We start from the raw sequence: 17,871 nt of genomic DNA on the forward strand, positions 1-17,871 counted from the left end.
CCCTTCTGCCCTGTCATCTGGACAGATGCTGTCTTGGTCTAGTTACAGATAGGTGCTCAAGATGGCAAAATACTCCCTGGAAAGTTCCAGTCCAATTGACTAGCCCCTGTGTGAGGCAAAAGCCTATGAAGCGGCCATGGATTTCTTCACTCTAACACACTGGGCTCTCGATTACGGCAAACCTGAGTAAGTGACCCACGCGACTAACAAAAGGTTCCTCATCAAATGCACGGACCCAGAACATCTTGACCTTCCCGGAAGTCAATGTCGAGTTGATTAAGTCAATGCTTTATATATGGTTAGGTAGTTACCAAAGCACCCTCCCCGGACCACAGAGGGTAATGGAAACATTTTAATATTGATAAGGCAAAGATGGCAGGAGAGAAGAAGCTATGTGAGCAATAATGAAATGGAACAATTCCTTAACAGGAGGTATAAATTATAGTACATTTTTTTCTGGAGCACTGGCCATGGTTTCTTCTTAGGTACGTACTGAGCGTTAATCGTGGGCCGGTGGCGATGCCAGCTGCCACAGATGACACAAAATAACTCAGGTCAGGGTTAAATGGACGATGCCAGACTGCCTGGGTTCAAGTCCTGGCTCGGCCAGTGATTCGCTGTCAGATCAGGTGAGGTTGCTGTTCTGCTGGGACCACCGGCTCCCTTCCTGTAGGATGGGGTCACGATTGCACCTCTACTCATCGGGCTGTCGTGAGGACCGAATGAGATGGTGTACACAAAGTACGCAGTGAAGGGTCGGGCACGTGCCAAGAGGCTGATGCACACCAGCTATTACTATTTATCAGGTTCCGTCCTCCCGACCTATATTCAATTTGAATATAATCCATACAGCCGCTGTCTCCTTCATCCTTACAGTACAGCAAAGTCAGATGTCAGCAATTGGGAAAAGAACAGGAAAGTAGCTTTCTCCAGGGGGTGGCTGAGTGCCTCCCTAGCCAGGTCTCTGCACTTACCAGCTCTCCGAAGTGTTTCATGGCATATTCTAATACCCCGGCAGCTGCCTCTGGCTGTTGTAGCTTATTATTAATGCTGGGGAGACAAAAGGAAGAGGGGGTTACACTCAACATGTCAGAGAGTGGGAGGCGTGGGGGTCGTGGCGGGTAGATGGCTCACCAGCCCACTGGAGACATGTCTTGCAGAGAAGGTGACTGTCTGTTACCACCCAGCAAGCTCAGTCTGAATGACTTCTTCTAAGGAATGATTTCATCTCGACCCCACACTCCTGGTTTTGAGGGGGCAGCGTCTGGTAGACAGGAAGCCTCACCGGCTCTGGGGCCCTTTCTCCAACCAGCACGGACTGGCTTCCTCTCAGATACTGTCAGTCAGGCACCTTGTGTCTGTTTTCTAAAAACTAGAAGCCCTGGGTCCGTATTTGGCCCTGTCGTTGAACACGACCAGGTGAGGTCCCTCTGAACTTTGAACTCTTACTTCCGCTCATCAGTTGCCTCCAGGAATCAGAATGATCAAAGTCAATACAAACCATCAGGCTCTGTGGGTGACACAGAAGTGGCACAGAGGCTGGGTCATCCACGTTAATGACAGAGCACCCCAGGGACTGTGGCTGTGCAACCATCTTGACTGCTCCCCCGATAGCCCATTTCCTTCCAAGATGGACGCTTCCTTAGTCCCTCTTCGAGGACCACCCCCTCCCTCTGCAGTGGGCAGCCAGGGACCTCATCCAGGGTCACATGCCTGGCGGAACGATGCTTTTCACTAACGACACGCTACTCTGCTGTCATCTGTGGGCAGCATGTGGCCACTGGGACCGACTGGGGGACTGTAACGTATTGGGACAACTAGGCGGTAGGCTGGCGGTGGGTGCCTGGCGCTGGCTAACCAGGGAGGCTGTAGAGAGGCCCCGGAAGTTGGACAGCAGCAGGGCCGAGACCCTTGTTCCGACGGGAACATGCACGAAAGGGGAAACGGAAACTAAGCCAACACTGAACGTAAGCTGGAGTTACAGAAGGATGGAAACGAGGGATGAAGCAGGCCTGAGAAACTCATAGGACGGCAGTTTCTTTATCTGTTCACAGGTGGGGAGCAAACGATGTCAGTCCAACTTGGGAGTCTAGACTGTTTAACAAGCAAGGGATCCAGTTTATTGCCCTAAGTACAAACTGTCTACTTGACTAGAATTAATTTTTAAGTGGTTTTGGGAAACTCCAGGATTTGGGTGGAATGTGGTAATAATATGGCAAGAGATTGCTGGTATAAATATTATTTTTAAAAATTCAAATTCCACCACATTTATTCCAATAAAACCAAGAGGGAACTGCCCACAATCTGTCAAACTAGAGAAGTTAACATTTGTGAAAGTAATAATCTAATGCCTCATGTTTACAAAGCACATTTCAAATCATCTTTCCAACCTATCACTGCTTTAACCTCATGTATCCCTGAAAGAGTGGAAAGGAAAGGTATTACCAGTCTTGTTTCACTCCTGGGGAGACTCAGGCCTGAAAGGGTAGCAATGTTCCCCGAGGCCCACAATGAATGGGGAGAGTCTCCATATGATCTGAAGCAATTTTATGACTCTCCTTTGTTAAGGTGAGGATGGGGAGGAGGGAGGGGGGCCGCTTTGGATTTGGAGTCAGAGAGTTTGGGTTTACATTTCTGGAGGTCCAATCCTGCCACCTATAAGCTGTACGACCATAAGCAAGTTCCCTTTTTTCAGTTTTAAGCTTCTCATCTATAAAATGGGCCTAATACCACTCCTTTCAAGCTTCCTCAGGGAACAAAATGAAATAATGGGTATGAAATTACTAAGCAGATCCTGGTAAATGCTCCTTACCTCATTTGGTTTTGTCTAAGAATAAAGGTTGCTAGAAACATAGCTGTATGCTTGTGTACAGAAAAAACACTCATCTAAGGTTGAGACTCGAGCCAGCACTAAGAAATCATCAACTCATCCTGAAGACAACTATTTGAGTAGGGTGCCCAGGCTCTAGGCCCTGCAACTGGGGGGAAAAGTCACCATACAGATGTCTCTCTCCTTTATTTACAGCAGACAGGTGACCTCAGGTGGCATCTACTGGGCAGACCCACCGGCACTTCTGTGCTGCTCCTAAGCAATGAGCCAGAAGGTTCTCCATATAAGTCAGTCTGCTGCAGGACTCAGAAACATTCAAAGAGAAGCGATAACACCATGGTTTCTTTCCAGAAGTCCTATGAGATTTTAAAAAAAAATTCTGTGTATATATGAATGTATGTATATATTTACTTAAATAATTTTTTAAAGTTTATTTACTTAGCTTGAGAGAGAAGAAAGAGAGGGAGAGTGGGTCAGGAGCAGAGAGAGAGGGGAGAGAGAATCCCAGGCAGGCTCCATGCTGTCAGCACACAGCCTGACTCGGGGCTTGATCTCATGAACTATGAGATCGTGCGTGACCTGGGCCGAAATCAAGCGATGGCTGCTCAACTGACTGAGCTACTCAGTGCCCCTGTTTATTTTTTTTTAAGTAAGCTCTATGCCCAATGTGGGGCTTGAACTCACCACCCCAAGATCAAGAGTCACATGCTCTACCAACGGAGCCAGCCAGGCACCCCATGTGAGTTTTTCTAATAAGCTCACTCACACAGGATTAGGTGAATTATATTAATATCACTCTTAGCTGTATCCATACAGCTTTGTGATTATCTAGTTCCCCGAACCCAAACACAGATTTTGGAAGCTTAAGAAGACATGGAAAAAAAAAAAAAAGCCAATGTATCTTCTATAATGAAACATGTAATATGCCATATGTAAATACATATAATTACATAGTCTGTATATTCTTTTCGGTTCCAGTGTGAATTCTGGGATGGCCGTGGCAGAGATATTAACTACTCTGGTGAGGAAGACAATGTGTTCCTCGCCTAAAGCAAAAGAAGTTAACTCTAAGAATCACACATAAAAATCCAGGAGTTCCAATAAATGTCTTCCGATCTTGTGTTCTGGAGCATATGCTACTTTCAAGAGCAAATTACAAACATTGCCAAAGTTTGCCTCACTTGGGACAAAGCCAACACAAAAACGGAAGCAAGCAAAAGCCTCTTCCCACCCCATTCTCCCACTCATTATGCCTAAAAAGGAAAGCTTTACAACAAGCTGATCAAAATCAGGAAGTAATAACGACTAGGAACCAGAGGAGAAATACGAATTTTACCTTAATATTGCTATGGCTTTGATATCCCTCATCAAAGGAGAGACTGACTTAGCTTTGCAAATTAAAAACAAAACAACCCCCCCCCCCCCCCACCAAAACTCATCGTATGGCCCCTACTCCTTCAAGGGAAAGTCCAAATAAGTCCCCTACCTGTAGAATACAGACAGAGGTGCTGGGCTCGCTTGGGGGAACGACCGACCAGGACTTTAGAACCTGCCAGAAAACTGGGGGTTGTACCTTGAGATTCTGTCCAACAGTAAGGATGATCACTGAGAAATTACAGCTTTGACTAAACGGACTAAAACACAGCCATGAAAAATAACCGGGATCAGCCTGAGGAAAGGGTCCCTTATTAAATCCTTGGTCTCTGGGTTGAGGACCTGAAGGAAAGGAGGAGACTGTGCACACCTACGGGCGACCGTTCAGAGTAAATATTTTGAGTTGACCGGCCGCTATCCCCACTTATTCTTTTCTCCTCCCTGTCCCCTCTTTATTTTCCTGACTACGCTTCCCTCTTCTTTCCTTCCATGGAGTCTTCCGCGCACGCTACGAGGCTGCTGGAGAATGCAGCTGCGGACGCGGAGAGGGGGTTCTGGTGAGGGAAGGAAACAAAACTCTTGGTGATACAAGAGTCTGTCATCTTGTTTGGGACCTTAATTTTTTCTCCTTCCGCCATGACTTCTGGCATTCCACTGTGGGAGGCAACGTATTAGAACAACAACAGAAAGAGACCTAAATTTACCGAGCGCTTACTGTATGTACCCGCCACGGGGCTTACTGCTTTTATGTGTTATCTCATGAAGTAGGCACTAATGTTAATATTCCCATTTTACACATGAACAAGCTGTGGTCCAGGTCACAGGCTCCCGTGCCATTAAAAATGATCTTAAAAAATTGTTTTTTAATGTTTATTTATTTTTGAGACAGAGAGAGACAGACCATGAGTAGGGGAGGGGTGGAGAGAGGGGGAGACACAGAATCTGCAACAGGATCCAGGCTCCGAGCTGTCGGCACAGCACCCGATGCGGGGCTCGAACTCACTGACCGTGAGATCGTGACCTGAGCTGAAGCTGGACGCTTAACCAACTGAGCCACCCAGATGCCCCTAAAAAGGATCTTAAGTTGGGGTCCCTGGGTGGCTCAGTCGGTTGAGCAGCTGACTCTTGATTTCGGCTCAGGTCACGCATGATCTCACAGTTCATGAGATCAAGCCCCGAGTCGGGCTCTGACTGACCGCACGGAGCCTGCCCGGGATTCTCGCTCTCCTCTCTCTCTGCTCCTCCTTGCCTGCGTGCACGTGCTTTCTCTCAAAATAAGTAAACTTAAAAAAAAACTTAAAAAAAATAAAGAGCATCTTAATAACTAAGAGTGCACTGTAGCTCTGCAACGGGAGGGACAGCGCCTCAGCCTTCCCCTCTTGGATCAGCAAGTGTGCATAAATGCTTGTACAAGGAAGGAAAGCAAGCACCGGGTGGGGGGTGCTCCCTATAACCCGCCGCGCGGGAGAAAGCAGCCCTCCCAAGCTTTCGTTTTAATTTCCTCATGGACGCTGTGGCTGACCGCCCCTCTGACCCCGAAGCTCCCATCCCGTCTCTTTCCTTTCCGAAGCTGCGGGTATGCCTTGACGCTTCCAGACAAAACAGCCAGCCAGGTCGCCACCGTGGGCTTTTTCCAAGGCAGCGTGTCCGAGGCTGCTGGGCTTACAGACACAGCCCAGGCTACAAAGTGTGGGCTGCCTAAGTCTCTGTAGTCAAGTGCCCAGTCAAGTGCCCTGCCTACTTGGGTGACACAGGGCTGTCCTCTGAAACAATCCCCTTTAAAAAAAAAAAAAGTTTTTTTTAAATGTTTATTTATTTTTGACAGAGAGAGAGAGACAGAGCATGGGCAGGGGGCGGGGGGCAGAGGGAGAGGGAGACATAGAATCCAAAGCAGGCTCCGGGCTCCGAGCTGTCAGCACAGAGCCCGATGTGGGGCCCGAACTCACAGACTGTGAGATCATGACCTGAGCCGAAGTCGGGACGCTCAACCGACTGAGCCATCCAGGCGCCCTGAAATAGTCCCCTTTTAATAAAACTCAGATGTGGTTTTATGAGACTGAAGGGAGAGGCCCTATGTTTGGCTCGTGGGGAGAAATCACCTTCACTCAAAGCCCCCTTAATGAGGAACTCTTGTTTCGTGGGGCAGCTGGGAGTTTTCTATCGTTCGTTCTATAAACGCTCCCTTGTGTGCCCCTCAGTCGCTCCGTGTTACTGCTGGAGGCTTAAAAGGGCAAACCGTTCCAAACCCCACAACAAAGAAGCGCTTAACGACACAAACCAGACCCCACGGACATCAGTCCAGGTGACAAGATCTGACCACAAACAAGCTGAGAGAGGTGGAGGTTCGGCAGCAACGTGCCCACGAGAACAGTGCAGAAGCACAGGCTGACGAATTTCCTGTCTCCTCTCGACAGGGGCTGAGGCCACAAGAACACAGAGCTTTGCCAGCTGGTGGAGGCCCAATCGGCAGGGGTCTATCTGCATTCTGCTCTGTCTTCCAGTGGGAGCAGCCGGTTGAGGTCTTACAGGCATGAATCTACAGAGCAAACAGAAATGCCCTGTCCACGTGATCATCCCGGAGCGCACAACTGAACCTGGCGTTAGAAAGCCCGTGAAGAGACAGACAAGAAGACAGCAAGGTAGGACAGCAAGAGGGGGAGAGGCAATTCTACCGACATTCACTTTCACTCATTCCCCACCCCAAGACTTAATTTTTATTAAGGGAAGTGGAGTTGAGAGCTAGAAACTGGGAAAATTCTTGGCAATTGAGGGAGACGCTTTCTAGAGTTGCGCCGAATTAACAAATAAGGACGAGACAAGAGTGCCTCCATGCCTTCCGTGGCAAACACCTTAAACCATGTATCTTCTCTCCCTGCTATCTGAGAATTCTTCTCCAGAAGCAGGGGAAGCGGGTCAGGAGGGCCAGTGGCTCAGATGTGAAGGAGATTCTCTCGCCGCCTCGGCAAATGCCCCGTCAAGAGCGATGGCGGAAGACCTAGTGCTGGCGGGAGGGCCTGCTTACTTCTCCACGGCTCTCCCCCTCAAGCTTCTCCTCAGTGCTTTTCCCGTGCAGGTGATGACCAGCCTCACGAGGATGAAACTGACCGAAAGGGTCAGTCACTAAGTCACTAGCTGCTCGGGGTCTTAATGCTGACCCTTACTGCATAGCAGTAAGACGGTCTCTGGCTTGGCATCCAAATGCCACTCCTATCACCTGAAGAATCCTCAAAGGGTTTGGCTCGTGGGAAGAAAGCCCAAAGCGTTCTCAAAGTCATTGCTCCCCACGCTTCTGGATTGATGTCAAATCCCAAGTGGCTTGGCCTGATAACTAATTCCTTCTGGGATGACTCCTTTGGTTATTGACCTCATCTCTTAGCCTCGCTGCCTCAGCGACCTTCAGGCTATTAAGAACAAAGCCCGAGGGGCATCTGGGTGGCTCAGTCGGTTGGTCGCCCGACTTTGGCTCAGGTTATGATCTCACGGTTCGTGGGTTCGAGCCCCTCGTCGGGCTCTGTGCTGACAGCTCGGAGCCTGGAGCCTGCTTCGGATTCTGTGTCTCCCTCCTTCTCTGCACCTCCCCTGCTTGTCCTCTCTCTATATCTATCTCAAAAATAGACATTTTAAAAAAAAATTAAGAAAAAAAAGGACGCAGCCCAAGCCTGTTGGAAAGTCAGTCAAATAAGGAGCATCTGCGGTCACATCTGGGGGACCGCTTAGGCTTTCCTAGCGCTCCCATCAGGAATTTAGGAGAATGTTATGCACTCGCTTCCCAAATGGCTCCGGGCCTTCTTTCTCCTGTCTATTTCTAGTGCAGACCACAGTCTGTGTTTTATTTGGTGCCCAGTCAAGTAAGAATTCTCCGAATTCCCTTAGCGCCAGGCTGCGGACACATGCAACACAGCTGACTGGGGACCTTGGCAGGTCCGACTGAGGAGCTCCTGACCAGCCAAGATGAGGCCAAGGGGCACGTGGCTTTGCATCCTTACCACCTACATCGAGCAGTCTCTCCTGCTTCTCTTGTAGAGGCAGAGCTGCTTCAGACCATTCCCTGTCCCTTCTCCCAGCACCGAGGCTTATCTCTGTGTGCCAAGCGTGATCCCCGCACAGAGCCAGGGAGATCTGCGGCTGGCCGGGCCCCGTGTCTTTATCAGGCAGTTCCCCCGGGACTCTGGGAGCAGCAGGGTAGACTAGGGAACCCAAGGGTGTGGCAGCCTCTTTCTGAAGAGGGTAAGTGAAGACAGAAGGCCACATGAGGGCATCTGAACTGCGACATGGACAAAGGCCGTGAGGACGATTTAAACTCAGCAGGAAAGCGCAGGCAGGCTGGTTGGCCTCCGTCGCCCACGGACAGCTAGGTCAGGTGATGACGACAGCACCTGTGGCTCTGTTAGGGTCAAACTTCCCTTTTCTGCTCTAGGAACTCAGGAAAAGTCACTTTAGTCCTTTTTTACATATTCACAGATAGGAGGCTGGCCTCATTAGAAGGTTTCAAAGCTGGGACATTCGGTGTCCCTGGTGTTCTAGGGCACCTGAGGCATCCAGATAAAAAAGATTTGATGCGGAAGAAGCGGCCTGCCTTGGACGTCAATGGGTTCCCGACGTCTCAGTCCAGAGTGGCTTAAGGGTAAAGAGCTCTCACTTGGTCTCCACCCTTTCCTTCGGTCACAGTTTAAATGGCGTGTCGGTCACGATACTTGGAGGACATGCTAACCCTGCATGTGAGAAAGTGGGAGATGTCAAGAGGAAAAAAGAACACTAACAGCTGTGTTAGGCACAGATTAGGGACAGGGGAGACAAAAAATCCTATCTTTCCAAGATTGGAGAGGGGAGGTGTATCTTCTTGTTAAACTCCACTGCAATTCAACCACTTTTCAAAATACTGTTTTCACCTACGCATATTCTATATAAACAGGTATGTGTTTTATACATAGCAGTGAGCAGAGCATTCGTACAATTTTGTATGTTGCTTTTGCACGTAACACGGGCGTTTCCCACTCGATCCAGTCTTGGCAATTACTTTTAAACAGCTCCACCATTTCGTCCTCCCTGTGGCTCCCAGGCCTGTGATCGGTCTCACGGGGGCACCTTCTTGGCTGGTGGGCGGGCAGCACTCGCGTTAGATTCCCGACCTCCAGGCACGCCGCTCAGGAGCACACATTCGGCGCTCTCGGACGCGCAGTAAGTGATCTGTCCGGCAGAAGTCTGCAAGGCCTGCTCTGGGAATCCAAGCCCTGAAGATGAAGACAGCGCTCAGTGACAAGCCCGGAAGGCTGTCCCATTTTACACATCACCTCCAGGCAGCCCCTGGCTGGACGCGGGGCCCAGGTGCCCTAGCACAACCCGGCATAAGGCACGGAGAGGCCGCAGAGCCCCGGAGTGTCAAAGCACACGATTTGTGCCGGCCGGGTTTCCAACCCAGGGGCCCGTCAGAGGCGTGCTGTAAAAATGATGAATGGCTGTCACATTTCCAAGGCTCCGGCTGATTTAGGGAGCCATTGGCAGACACATCACTCCCAGCATGTCAGCCAGTTAATTACTTCCAACTTTATCTTTCTTGTCAACACTTCTTGACAAATTGGCCATTATCTTTTTATTCTACAACAACGAGCACTGCTCCTTTTCTGGCGATGCCTGGAGGTTTTTCTCCTTTCCGCTTCTTCGTACCCAGAGTGGATTGAAGAGCTCTGAGAGAGCCGATTAGAAAGAGGAGCTGTCAGGAAGAGGACAAAAGCGGCGAGGGCTGCTAGAGTGAACCCAAGGCTCATTATCAAATGTCTTCACTCAAAGCAGAGTTGATGTTTTGGGTAAAATACTGATTTCCTGGCTTCCCGATGTCCGAGAGCTCTGCCTCAGTCTCTCGCGGGGACGAAGTTGGGACACAGAAAGGTAAATGAGCTGGCGTCTGCTGATCTGGCAGTGCTGAGCTCTTCTCCCCACCTAACTGGGTACGTGGACGTGAGGTGGCCCTCCGCTCCCCTGAGAGGCCACATTGTAGAAACACTGATGCCCATTCTGGAGTCAGGGAAGAGGGAAAAATAAACCTACTTCTTGGTAAGGCCAAGCCAGTAGAAGATGAGCATGACACGCTATAAACGGGCCACCGAGATTCAAAGTCTATGAGACGACCAAAAGTATTTGGAGAGACCAATGGTGTCACCACCAATACGTTTCGCCATCACTGCACGGACGTTGTCAGGGGTGGCCATGGGGCAGAACCCACCCCCTACTGTACTCCGCCAGTTGTAAGACACACACTTTAACATCTCTGAATCATGATATGGCATATAATTCAAGGCTTGAGAGCGCTGTGACGTGGTTTAGTTGCCAGCAGTAACCCCCGCCCCGCCCCGCCCCAGAAGTACATAAAAATCAGAAGCAGCACCTCTAACTCACCATTTACTGGTCCCATTAAACCTCGAGGCGTTCCGGCGGGTGAGCTACGTACAGTGGAAGGGCAGACATTTACTACTGAACTACCGCGAGCTTCTCCCTTTGGGATGGTCTTGGGCTGCAGTGAAAGACCCTGTGTCCTTTTGGCTCAGCTTTAGGGGAAACCCCGGGATTCTTCCCTTCGTACGGTTCCCTGCGGACGGCCGGCTTTCTACACTGACAGGCAGCTTCCCTGGGGTTTCTGAGGTGCTCTATAAAGACAGGCTGTCGTCCAGTGAACCTGTAGAAAGTCTTCAGAACAGCCAGAGATACATTTATGCTCTCCTGGCGACTGGTGAGAGACCTGACCTCTTGGGTAGGGCTGGATGTTAACAGGGCACTAAGGAAAAAGATGGGCCCGGGAAGATACAATCTGCGTTTGTGCTCTGGCTGCATGGGGGTTTCCTCTGTCCGTCCACTCTCCCCTGTGTGGAGCTGCCCTACAAGGGGTACAGATTCCTAGAGGCACATTGCACTTTTGAAGTCAGCATGAGCCCAGAGGTTTGGAATGTGTTTTTGTCGAGAAGTGAGGAGCTTTGAGCAAATCCTCACCCCTCTGGCCAGAGCGGTTTTTCTTCCAGCAGAGGTAGGGGAAAAGAACACGACTCTGTACCTTTTCTGGAAGCCAGGAAACAACTGTGAAAGCAGGACTCATACTTCCAAGCAACACAGCGGTGACACCCTGGGAACATGTGTTTAGAATTAAGACAGAGAGGGTTTTATTCACCCCTCTAGCCCCTCGCCGGTAAACGGCAAAGCGCAGTCACGCTTGCCATTAATTGGTTGCTCAGGCACAACTGGCACAATTTCTCAAATGTTCTCAAAGAATTACAGTCCGCTTTTCCCATCAGTGCTGCTTACGTCAGAGCGGCAGAGGTCCGGCCCGAAGGGAAGCTCTGGGGATCCCAGGGCACGTGGGTACGAACGTGTGATCCTATCCTGCACTTCTGACGGGGTCTTGTGTCCGGCTGAGAGTGACTTTCTGCTATTGCAACGTAATGGGTATTTCATCCCCTTTTGGGGACAGCAAGATCTGTCAGGTTCCCGGATAAGTTCTGGCGAAGACAGCTGCCCCGAGATGTGGCTGTTTTTACGGGGACATGCGACTTCATTCTGCCTTCAATGTCAGCTGTTGCGTGTGGCCCCTCAGGCCACGGTGATGGTGAACAAACAGGCTGATGCAGGCGGAAGCGATCAGATAGGCCATTTACCCAGGCCTCTGGAATAAAGTGGAGCGGGACAAAACCTTGCCCCAAATGCTCTGTGGTCCTTCTGTTGGTCTTCATATGTAAAGAAAGAGGAGGGAGACACAAATCGATGGTTTCCAGGGAGACAAAGGGATTACACAGTGAGGATGCTGCCCCCAGTTACTGATTAAAATACAAGGTTGAGCCAGATGATCTGTGTTTCCAGTTCCCACTTCCTTTGATTCTGTGTCTAAGACCTACAGAAGGAAAATGGACTCAGAGCAGGACAGAACGCAGGGGCCAATGATGAAGACCTCACGGTGACAAAGTACCGCCAATGACCATGGATAGAGACTCTGAGTCTCCACAACAGATGTTTTAGGTGAAGAGAACCTTCTGCTGGGGATTCATTCTTTCACTTGACGAGTTCCAAATAAGGAGCTCTTTGGTCTCAGTCTGGTGCCAAGAGATAGATGTTAGAGCTACCGTGGTAAATACGACAGACGAGGTCTTTGCTTTCGCAGAGCTTACGGGCTGGTGAAATAGATATACAAAAAAAAACGAAAACAAAAACAAAACAAACAAACCAAAAAACCCTGAAATAAATGCTGTGAAGGTAAACACCAAGAAGAAAACAGAGCGCCTAGATGGAGACTAACGTGGGGGGGGGGGGGCTTAGTGTAGACTCGGAAGGGCAGGGAGGGCTTTTCTGATGAGATGAAAACTGCATACCTAACCAGTAATACTTAATATTTGCTGGACATTGACTATGTGTCCATCACTAACCTGTATCATGTGCACTATCGATTTTTGAATCAACTTCCTAGTTGAAGTGTAACACACATATAAAAAGGTACACACAGTGTGCAGCTTGATAAATCGTGGAGTGAAGATACCCTTGTAAATACCACCCAGAGCGAGAAACAGAACACAACACGCTGCCAGGGTCCCAGAAACACTGAGTCTTCTCCTGACCGTGGCTCCCCTCCTCATCTCTAGAGGCAACAACTATCTGACCTCTGACGCAACTGGTTAGTTTTGCCGTTTTTTTTTTTTTTTAGTTTAGTTATTTACATCAAAAGAGACAGAGAGAGCACGAGCAGAGGAGGGGCACAGAGAGAGAGAGAGAGAGAGAGAGAGAGAGAGAGAGAGAGAGAGAGAAAGAATCCCAGGCAGCTTCTGAGCTGTCAGTGCAGAGCCTGATGTGGGGCTTGAACTCACGAAACTGTAAGATCATGACCTAAGCCAAGATCAAGAGTCGGATGCTTAACTGACTGAGCCACCCAGGCGCCCCACAGTTTTGCCATGTTTTGAACCTCACCTGATGCTCAACACGATGTCTGGGACATACGTCCGTGTTGCTATGTGCCACCAACATGCCACGGTCGTTCTTCCTTCTAGTGCTGAAGACTCGTTCACTCTATGAATATATCACAAAGTATCCATCTTCCCGCTGATGGGCATGTAGGTGGCTGTCAGCTCTTGGCCATACGAGTGCTGTCCCTACACACGTTCTTGTACTGGCTTTGGTGCAAGGGTGCTGGCGTTTCTGTTGGGACCCTACCAAGAAGTAGCACCTTTGGGTTACAGGGTGTGTTCTGCTTTCGAGGACACGGACAAATTGCTCCCCAGAGTGGTTTCAGCAATTGGCATTTCCACCGGAAATACCTGAAAAGCCCAATGGCTCCACATCCTTGTCAACACTTGGTACTGTCCGTGTTTCCCATTGCAGTGTGTGTGTATTGGCGGCATGGGAGAGTTTTGATTTGAATTTCCATAATGACTAAGGAGCTTGAGCAGCTTTTCGTATGTTTATTGGCCTTGTGGAGATCTTCTTTTGTGAAATAAGTGCCTTGTGACATCTCTTGCCAATCTTTAAGTTGGCTACCTTTTTCAAAGTTGTTTGAGAAGAGTTGTATGTATACTCTGGATGCAATAAACACAAAGATATCTATTGGAGATAATCTTCCTCCCTTTTCGCTCTCTTCGTGGTGTCTTCTAATGAACAGAGATGACTCCTTCTACTGCATTTGATAATGTTTTCCTGTATGGTTAGTGCTCTTTGTATCTTGTTTAAGAAATCTTTGCTTGCCCCCAAGATGCCGAAGATAATATCCTACGTTATCTTCTAGAAGCTTTGGTTTTACCTTCCACATGTGGAACGGAAGCCTCCTCTGAACTTGAAGTTTTATGTGTGGTGTGAGGTAAGGGTCAAGAGCCCTCTTCTCCCCGTAAGGCTACCTAGTTGACCTGGAAGAACTTGCCGAAAAGACTGTGCTTTCCTCAGTGTTCTGTGGTGCCACCTTGTCAAAAATCAAGTGTCTACACACATGCGGGTGTTTCCAGACATTTGATTCCGCTCCATTTATCTGTGAGTTTAGCCTTGTGCCACCACTACACGGCTTTTAATCACTTACAGTAGCTTTATGATAAATATTGATTTCTCGCAGTTTAATTCCTCCAAATTTATTTATCTTATTCAGAAATGCCTTCACTATTTTTATTTTTTATTTTATGATTATCTTTTAAGTGTTTATTTTATTTTTGAGAGAGAAAGAGAGAGAAAGACAGAGGATCTGAAGCGGGCTCTGAGCCAATAGCAGAGAGCCTGATGCGGGGCTCAAACTCACAAATGGTGAGATCATGTCCTGAGCTGAAGTCAGATGCTTAACCAACTGAGCCACCCAGGTGCCCCGCCTAAACTATTTTTAATCCTTTGCTTTATTGAACCAGAAATCCTGTGAGGTAAAGTAGTTAGGATTTGCATCACCACTGCACAGATCTGTAAACTCAGAGAAATAATTTGCCCAGGGTCATGGAACTACCAATGATGGGAAGGGATTAGAACCCAGATTTGTCTGATTCTAGACCCAACTATTTCAAGTCCTTCATATACCGCCTCCTTAATCTTCAAGCCAGATGATCCCTTCGGGGCATTTAATATGAATGCATTACAATTTCAAGAAATTTGGATGTTCTAGGCCATCCCATTTCCAGTTAAAAATCTTGTGGGGCAAGTACAAAAAGCCCCTTTCCCGGTGAGACTCAGGAAAACAGAGCAACAAGGGTAAGGAGCTGCTTAGATTCCTTCCAGAGACTCGTCTGTCTTCAGAGTAGCAATCACGCCCCTCACATGGACTCCTCGGGGCCCTCAGGCCTGGCTCCCCTCCACCTCTCTGGCTTTACTGTCCTCTGCCCCTGACTCTTAAGCCACACTCAACTACTTACGTCCTCCTACTAAGCCAAGGTCTTTCACAAAGCTGCACCTTGCTCAGAATGCCCGCCTCCCACCCCTGGCTACCTCCTCCTTTCTCTGTGAAACCTGGGTATCACTCCCCTTGGGAGGCCTTCCGGACCTCATCTGAATTGGGTACTCCTCCTCCTCTGTGTCCCTCTCCTAGCATGTCACACTGTCCCAGAGCTCAGCTGTCTGTTTCTCCAACTGGACGGTGAGGCAGTTGAGGCTGGGCCGGCATTCTTAACAGTGCTCTGCAATTTACACGCTGGCTAACAGAACAGACGTTTGCTACAGAGTCTGAACGCAGAGACAGGCTCTCTTGCTAGGTGCTGTCGTGAAATAATAGACTCTAGAAGGAAGCACAAGAGAAACGATTTCTAACACGTCCAGAATGCACTCTGGTACAAGTGGCAGATCAGGAGACTTAGGGAAGAGATGGATGTGCCTCCTGGGGTGGGTGGCATTTAACTGAGGCAGAAATAGGACTGAGCGACAGGAGTGTCAGGTATTGGGGCACGTGGGTGTGGCTCAGTCGGTTAAGCGTCCGACTTCGGCTCAGGACATGATCTCGCGGTTCGTGAGTTCGAGCCCCGCGTCGGGCTCTGTGCTGACAGCACGGAGCCTGGAGTTGGCAACCTGCTTCAGATTGTGTCTCCCGTCTCCCCCTCTCTCTGTCCCTTCCCTGCTCGCACTCTGTCTCTCAAAAATAAATAAACATTAAAAAAAAAAAAAAAAAAAGGAAGAAGCATCAGGTATTAAATGGCCGCATACAGTAAGGCAAAGCCGTGACTCACTAAGACTTTAGGAGAAGTAAAATATCCCCATAAAGAACACTATTAAACTAACAACAAGGCAGGCAGGTTCTTCTGAGATGTACTCATGCCACAAACTGAGAGTCCGGTTCTAAGGGTAGCTGTTTCCCTCACCAACTGTGCAAGTGGTGGTTTAAGGGCAGGCAGGGGCAGGAATATATTAGCAAAGGAGGAGGCTCTCCAATCGGGACGTTTTCGAGACAATGCGACATGACGCTCCATTTGCGTGGAAGGAGAGACCACCTCTAGGTCTTACCCAGCTCTGTAATCCTCGGGCTGCTGGAGGCTTCCCGTCCTTGGTGCCAGCCCAAGGAGTACGGCCCAGACTGTGAAGTCTCTGAGAACTTCCAGGCTAAGTAAAAGCTCACTGGCTTTTTCTCATTAAGACTATAAATTTGATTTTCACAAACATCTTCTCCAGGAACACCAAGCTGACCCTCTTTCACCAGCAGCAAAATAGAGAAAAGGAAAAACTGCAAGATGTCCAACACAGGCTTTCCTTATTTTCTCAGTTAATTCCCATTTTTATGGTCACTTTATCCACTGAAGGGCAGAGAAGGTAAAAGCCTCTTGGAGAAGGGAAAACTGGTCTCGTCCTCCACATTCTTCCTGGTTTTCTCCACTGGCTTAGCTGTACTCAAAACAAGGGCTTACTTTTCTTTCTTTCAGAAACTCAGAATCTAGGACATCGCAGGGTTGTGGATGTATGCAGGATTGATAATCTTCCGGCATGGGAAACACTCTTAATTTGCTTTTTTTTTTTTTTTTTTAATTGGGAGGGCTACTGACATTTGGGCAGCTTAGGTGATTTAAGAAAATCTTCAAATAAGGAAAGCTTCTGTCTCTAACTTGTACCTCATGTTAGAAATAGGCTTTCAGCAAACAAATGTCAGAGAATAGGCTTTCATGCTAACAGCTAGGTGCTTCTGATCCAAACCTATGAACCCCCAGAAGGGATTGCTACATGGGCTGCAAATACAAATGATTGATTCACTTTCTGCCCAGATATGAAAATCTATTCGTAACAATTTCCTGTTTGGGCCGGGGAAGTGGCCACTGGGAAGAACAAACAGAAAGTTGGCTGGGAATCCATAAAGCTCCACTGATCCTTTCTCTATCACGTTGCTGCGGGGGGAGCACCAGGACGGCAGGGTCACAAAGGATGCTCCACATGCCTGTGTGGCACAGGGCAAAAGCTCAGTGTCAGCTGATGGCTGGGAGATCGACGTGAAGATCCTCACCGGGTTCAGGAGGCCGTTGGATGCGGATAGTTGGGGCTGGGTTCGTGTTAGTGAAATGAACTCCATGTGGCCGGGACCTCAGTGCCCAGCTGGGCTGGGTATTTGCGAAATAAGAGCAGGGACTGGCTGCCAATTCTAAACAGCCTCTTCTGAGAGGAATGGCAAGCTGCTGTGGGGGGCCAGCCACACCCTCACCCCTCAGTAGGCAAGGGGACTCAGGAAGGGAGAAAACGAACCCTGGGACGCCTGAGCCACAACCGCTTAGTGATTTAAAGGGGGGGAGAAAACCTGTTTGGTAACTCTAGCTGCTGAACAGAAATGACTTTCTGAAGCCAGAAGTGCCACCTGTAAAGGGACTCCGGGGGTCATGGCAGGGAAGGAGGGCTGTCGGGCACCAGGCTTGTGTGTGAAGGACCCACATTGAACAGCAACAGGACGAGGTCTGCCTCGGTGGCTCCGTAACATGGAAGCAGAAAGAGCACGTTCTAAAGACAGAGGCAGTTACTGCTTAAGGATGGAGAGGCCTCTGTATTCGTTCTCAGTGAAAAGCTCATTTTAAGTATTTAAGGTTTGCCGAAGCCCCAGGTTTTTCCCGTTTGTTTTCAAAGGAGTAGTGCCCTTCCGTTCCAATACATGAGAAGTGACAGCATCCCTATTTTCAGGGATGTACATCAGATATAGAGAAGAGCTTCAGATTTGCAAACTGTGTTGTACAGGAAGAGGGACATAAGACTGTCGATATGGGTTAGGTGACAGAGAT

At 48.9% G+C, this 17,871-nt stretch overlaps 1 protein-coding gene across 2 annotated transcripts in view; it reads right to left on the minus strand.

Moving 5' to 3' along the window:
• Positions 1-17,871, minus strand: part of MTOR (mechanistic target of rapamycin kinase) — a 134,569-nt gene that overhangs the window by 43,556 nt on the left and 73,142 nt on the right. For both annotated transcript variants that reach the window (XM_045475601.1, XM_045475603.1), the window contains exon 29: positions 975-1,050. In XM_045475601.1, the coding sequence (XP_045331557.1) occupies positions 975-1,050 (76 nt within the window). The remainder of the gene's footprint in view (positions 1-974; positions 1,051-17,871) is intronic.

The sequence above is a fragment of the Leopardus geoffroyi genome, chromosome C1 (genome assembly GCF_018350155.1).
Source record: "Leopardus geoffroyi isolate Oge1 chromosome C1, O.geoffroyi_Oge1_pat1.0, whole genome shotgun sequence".
Taxonomy (NCBI): domain Eukaryota; kingdom Metazoa; phylum Chordata; class Mammalia; order Carnivora; family Felidae; genus Leopardus; species Leopardus geoffroyi.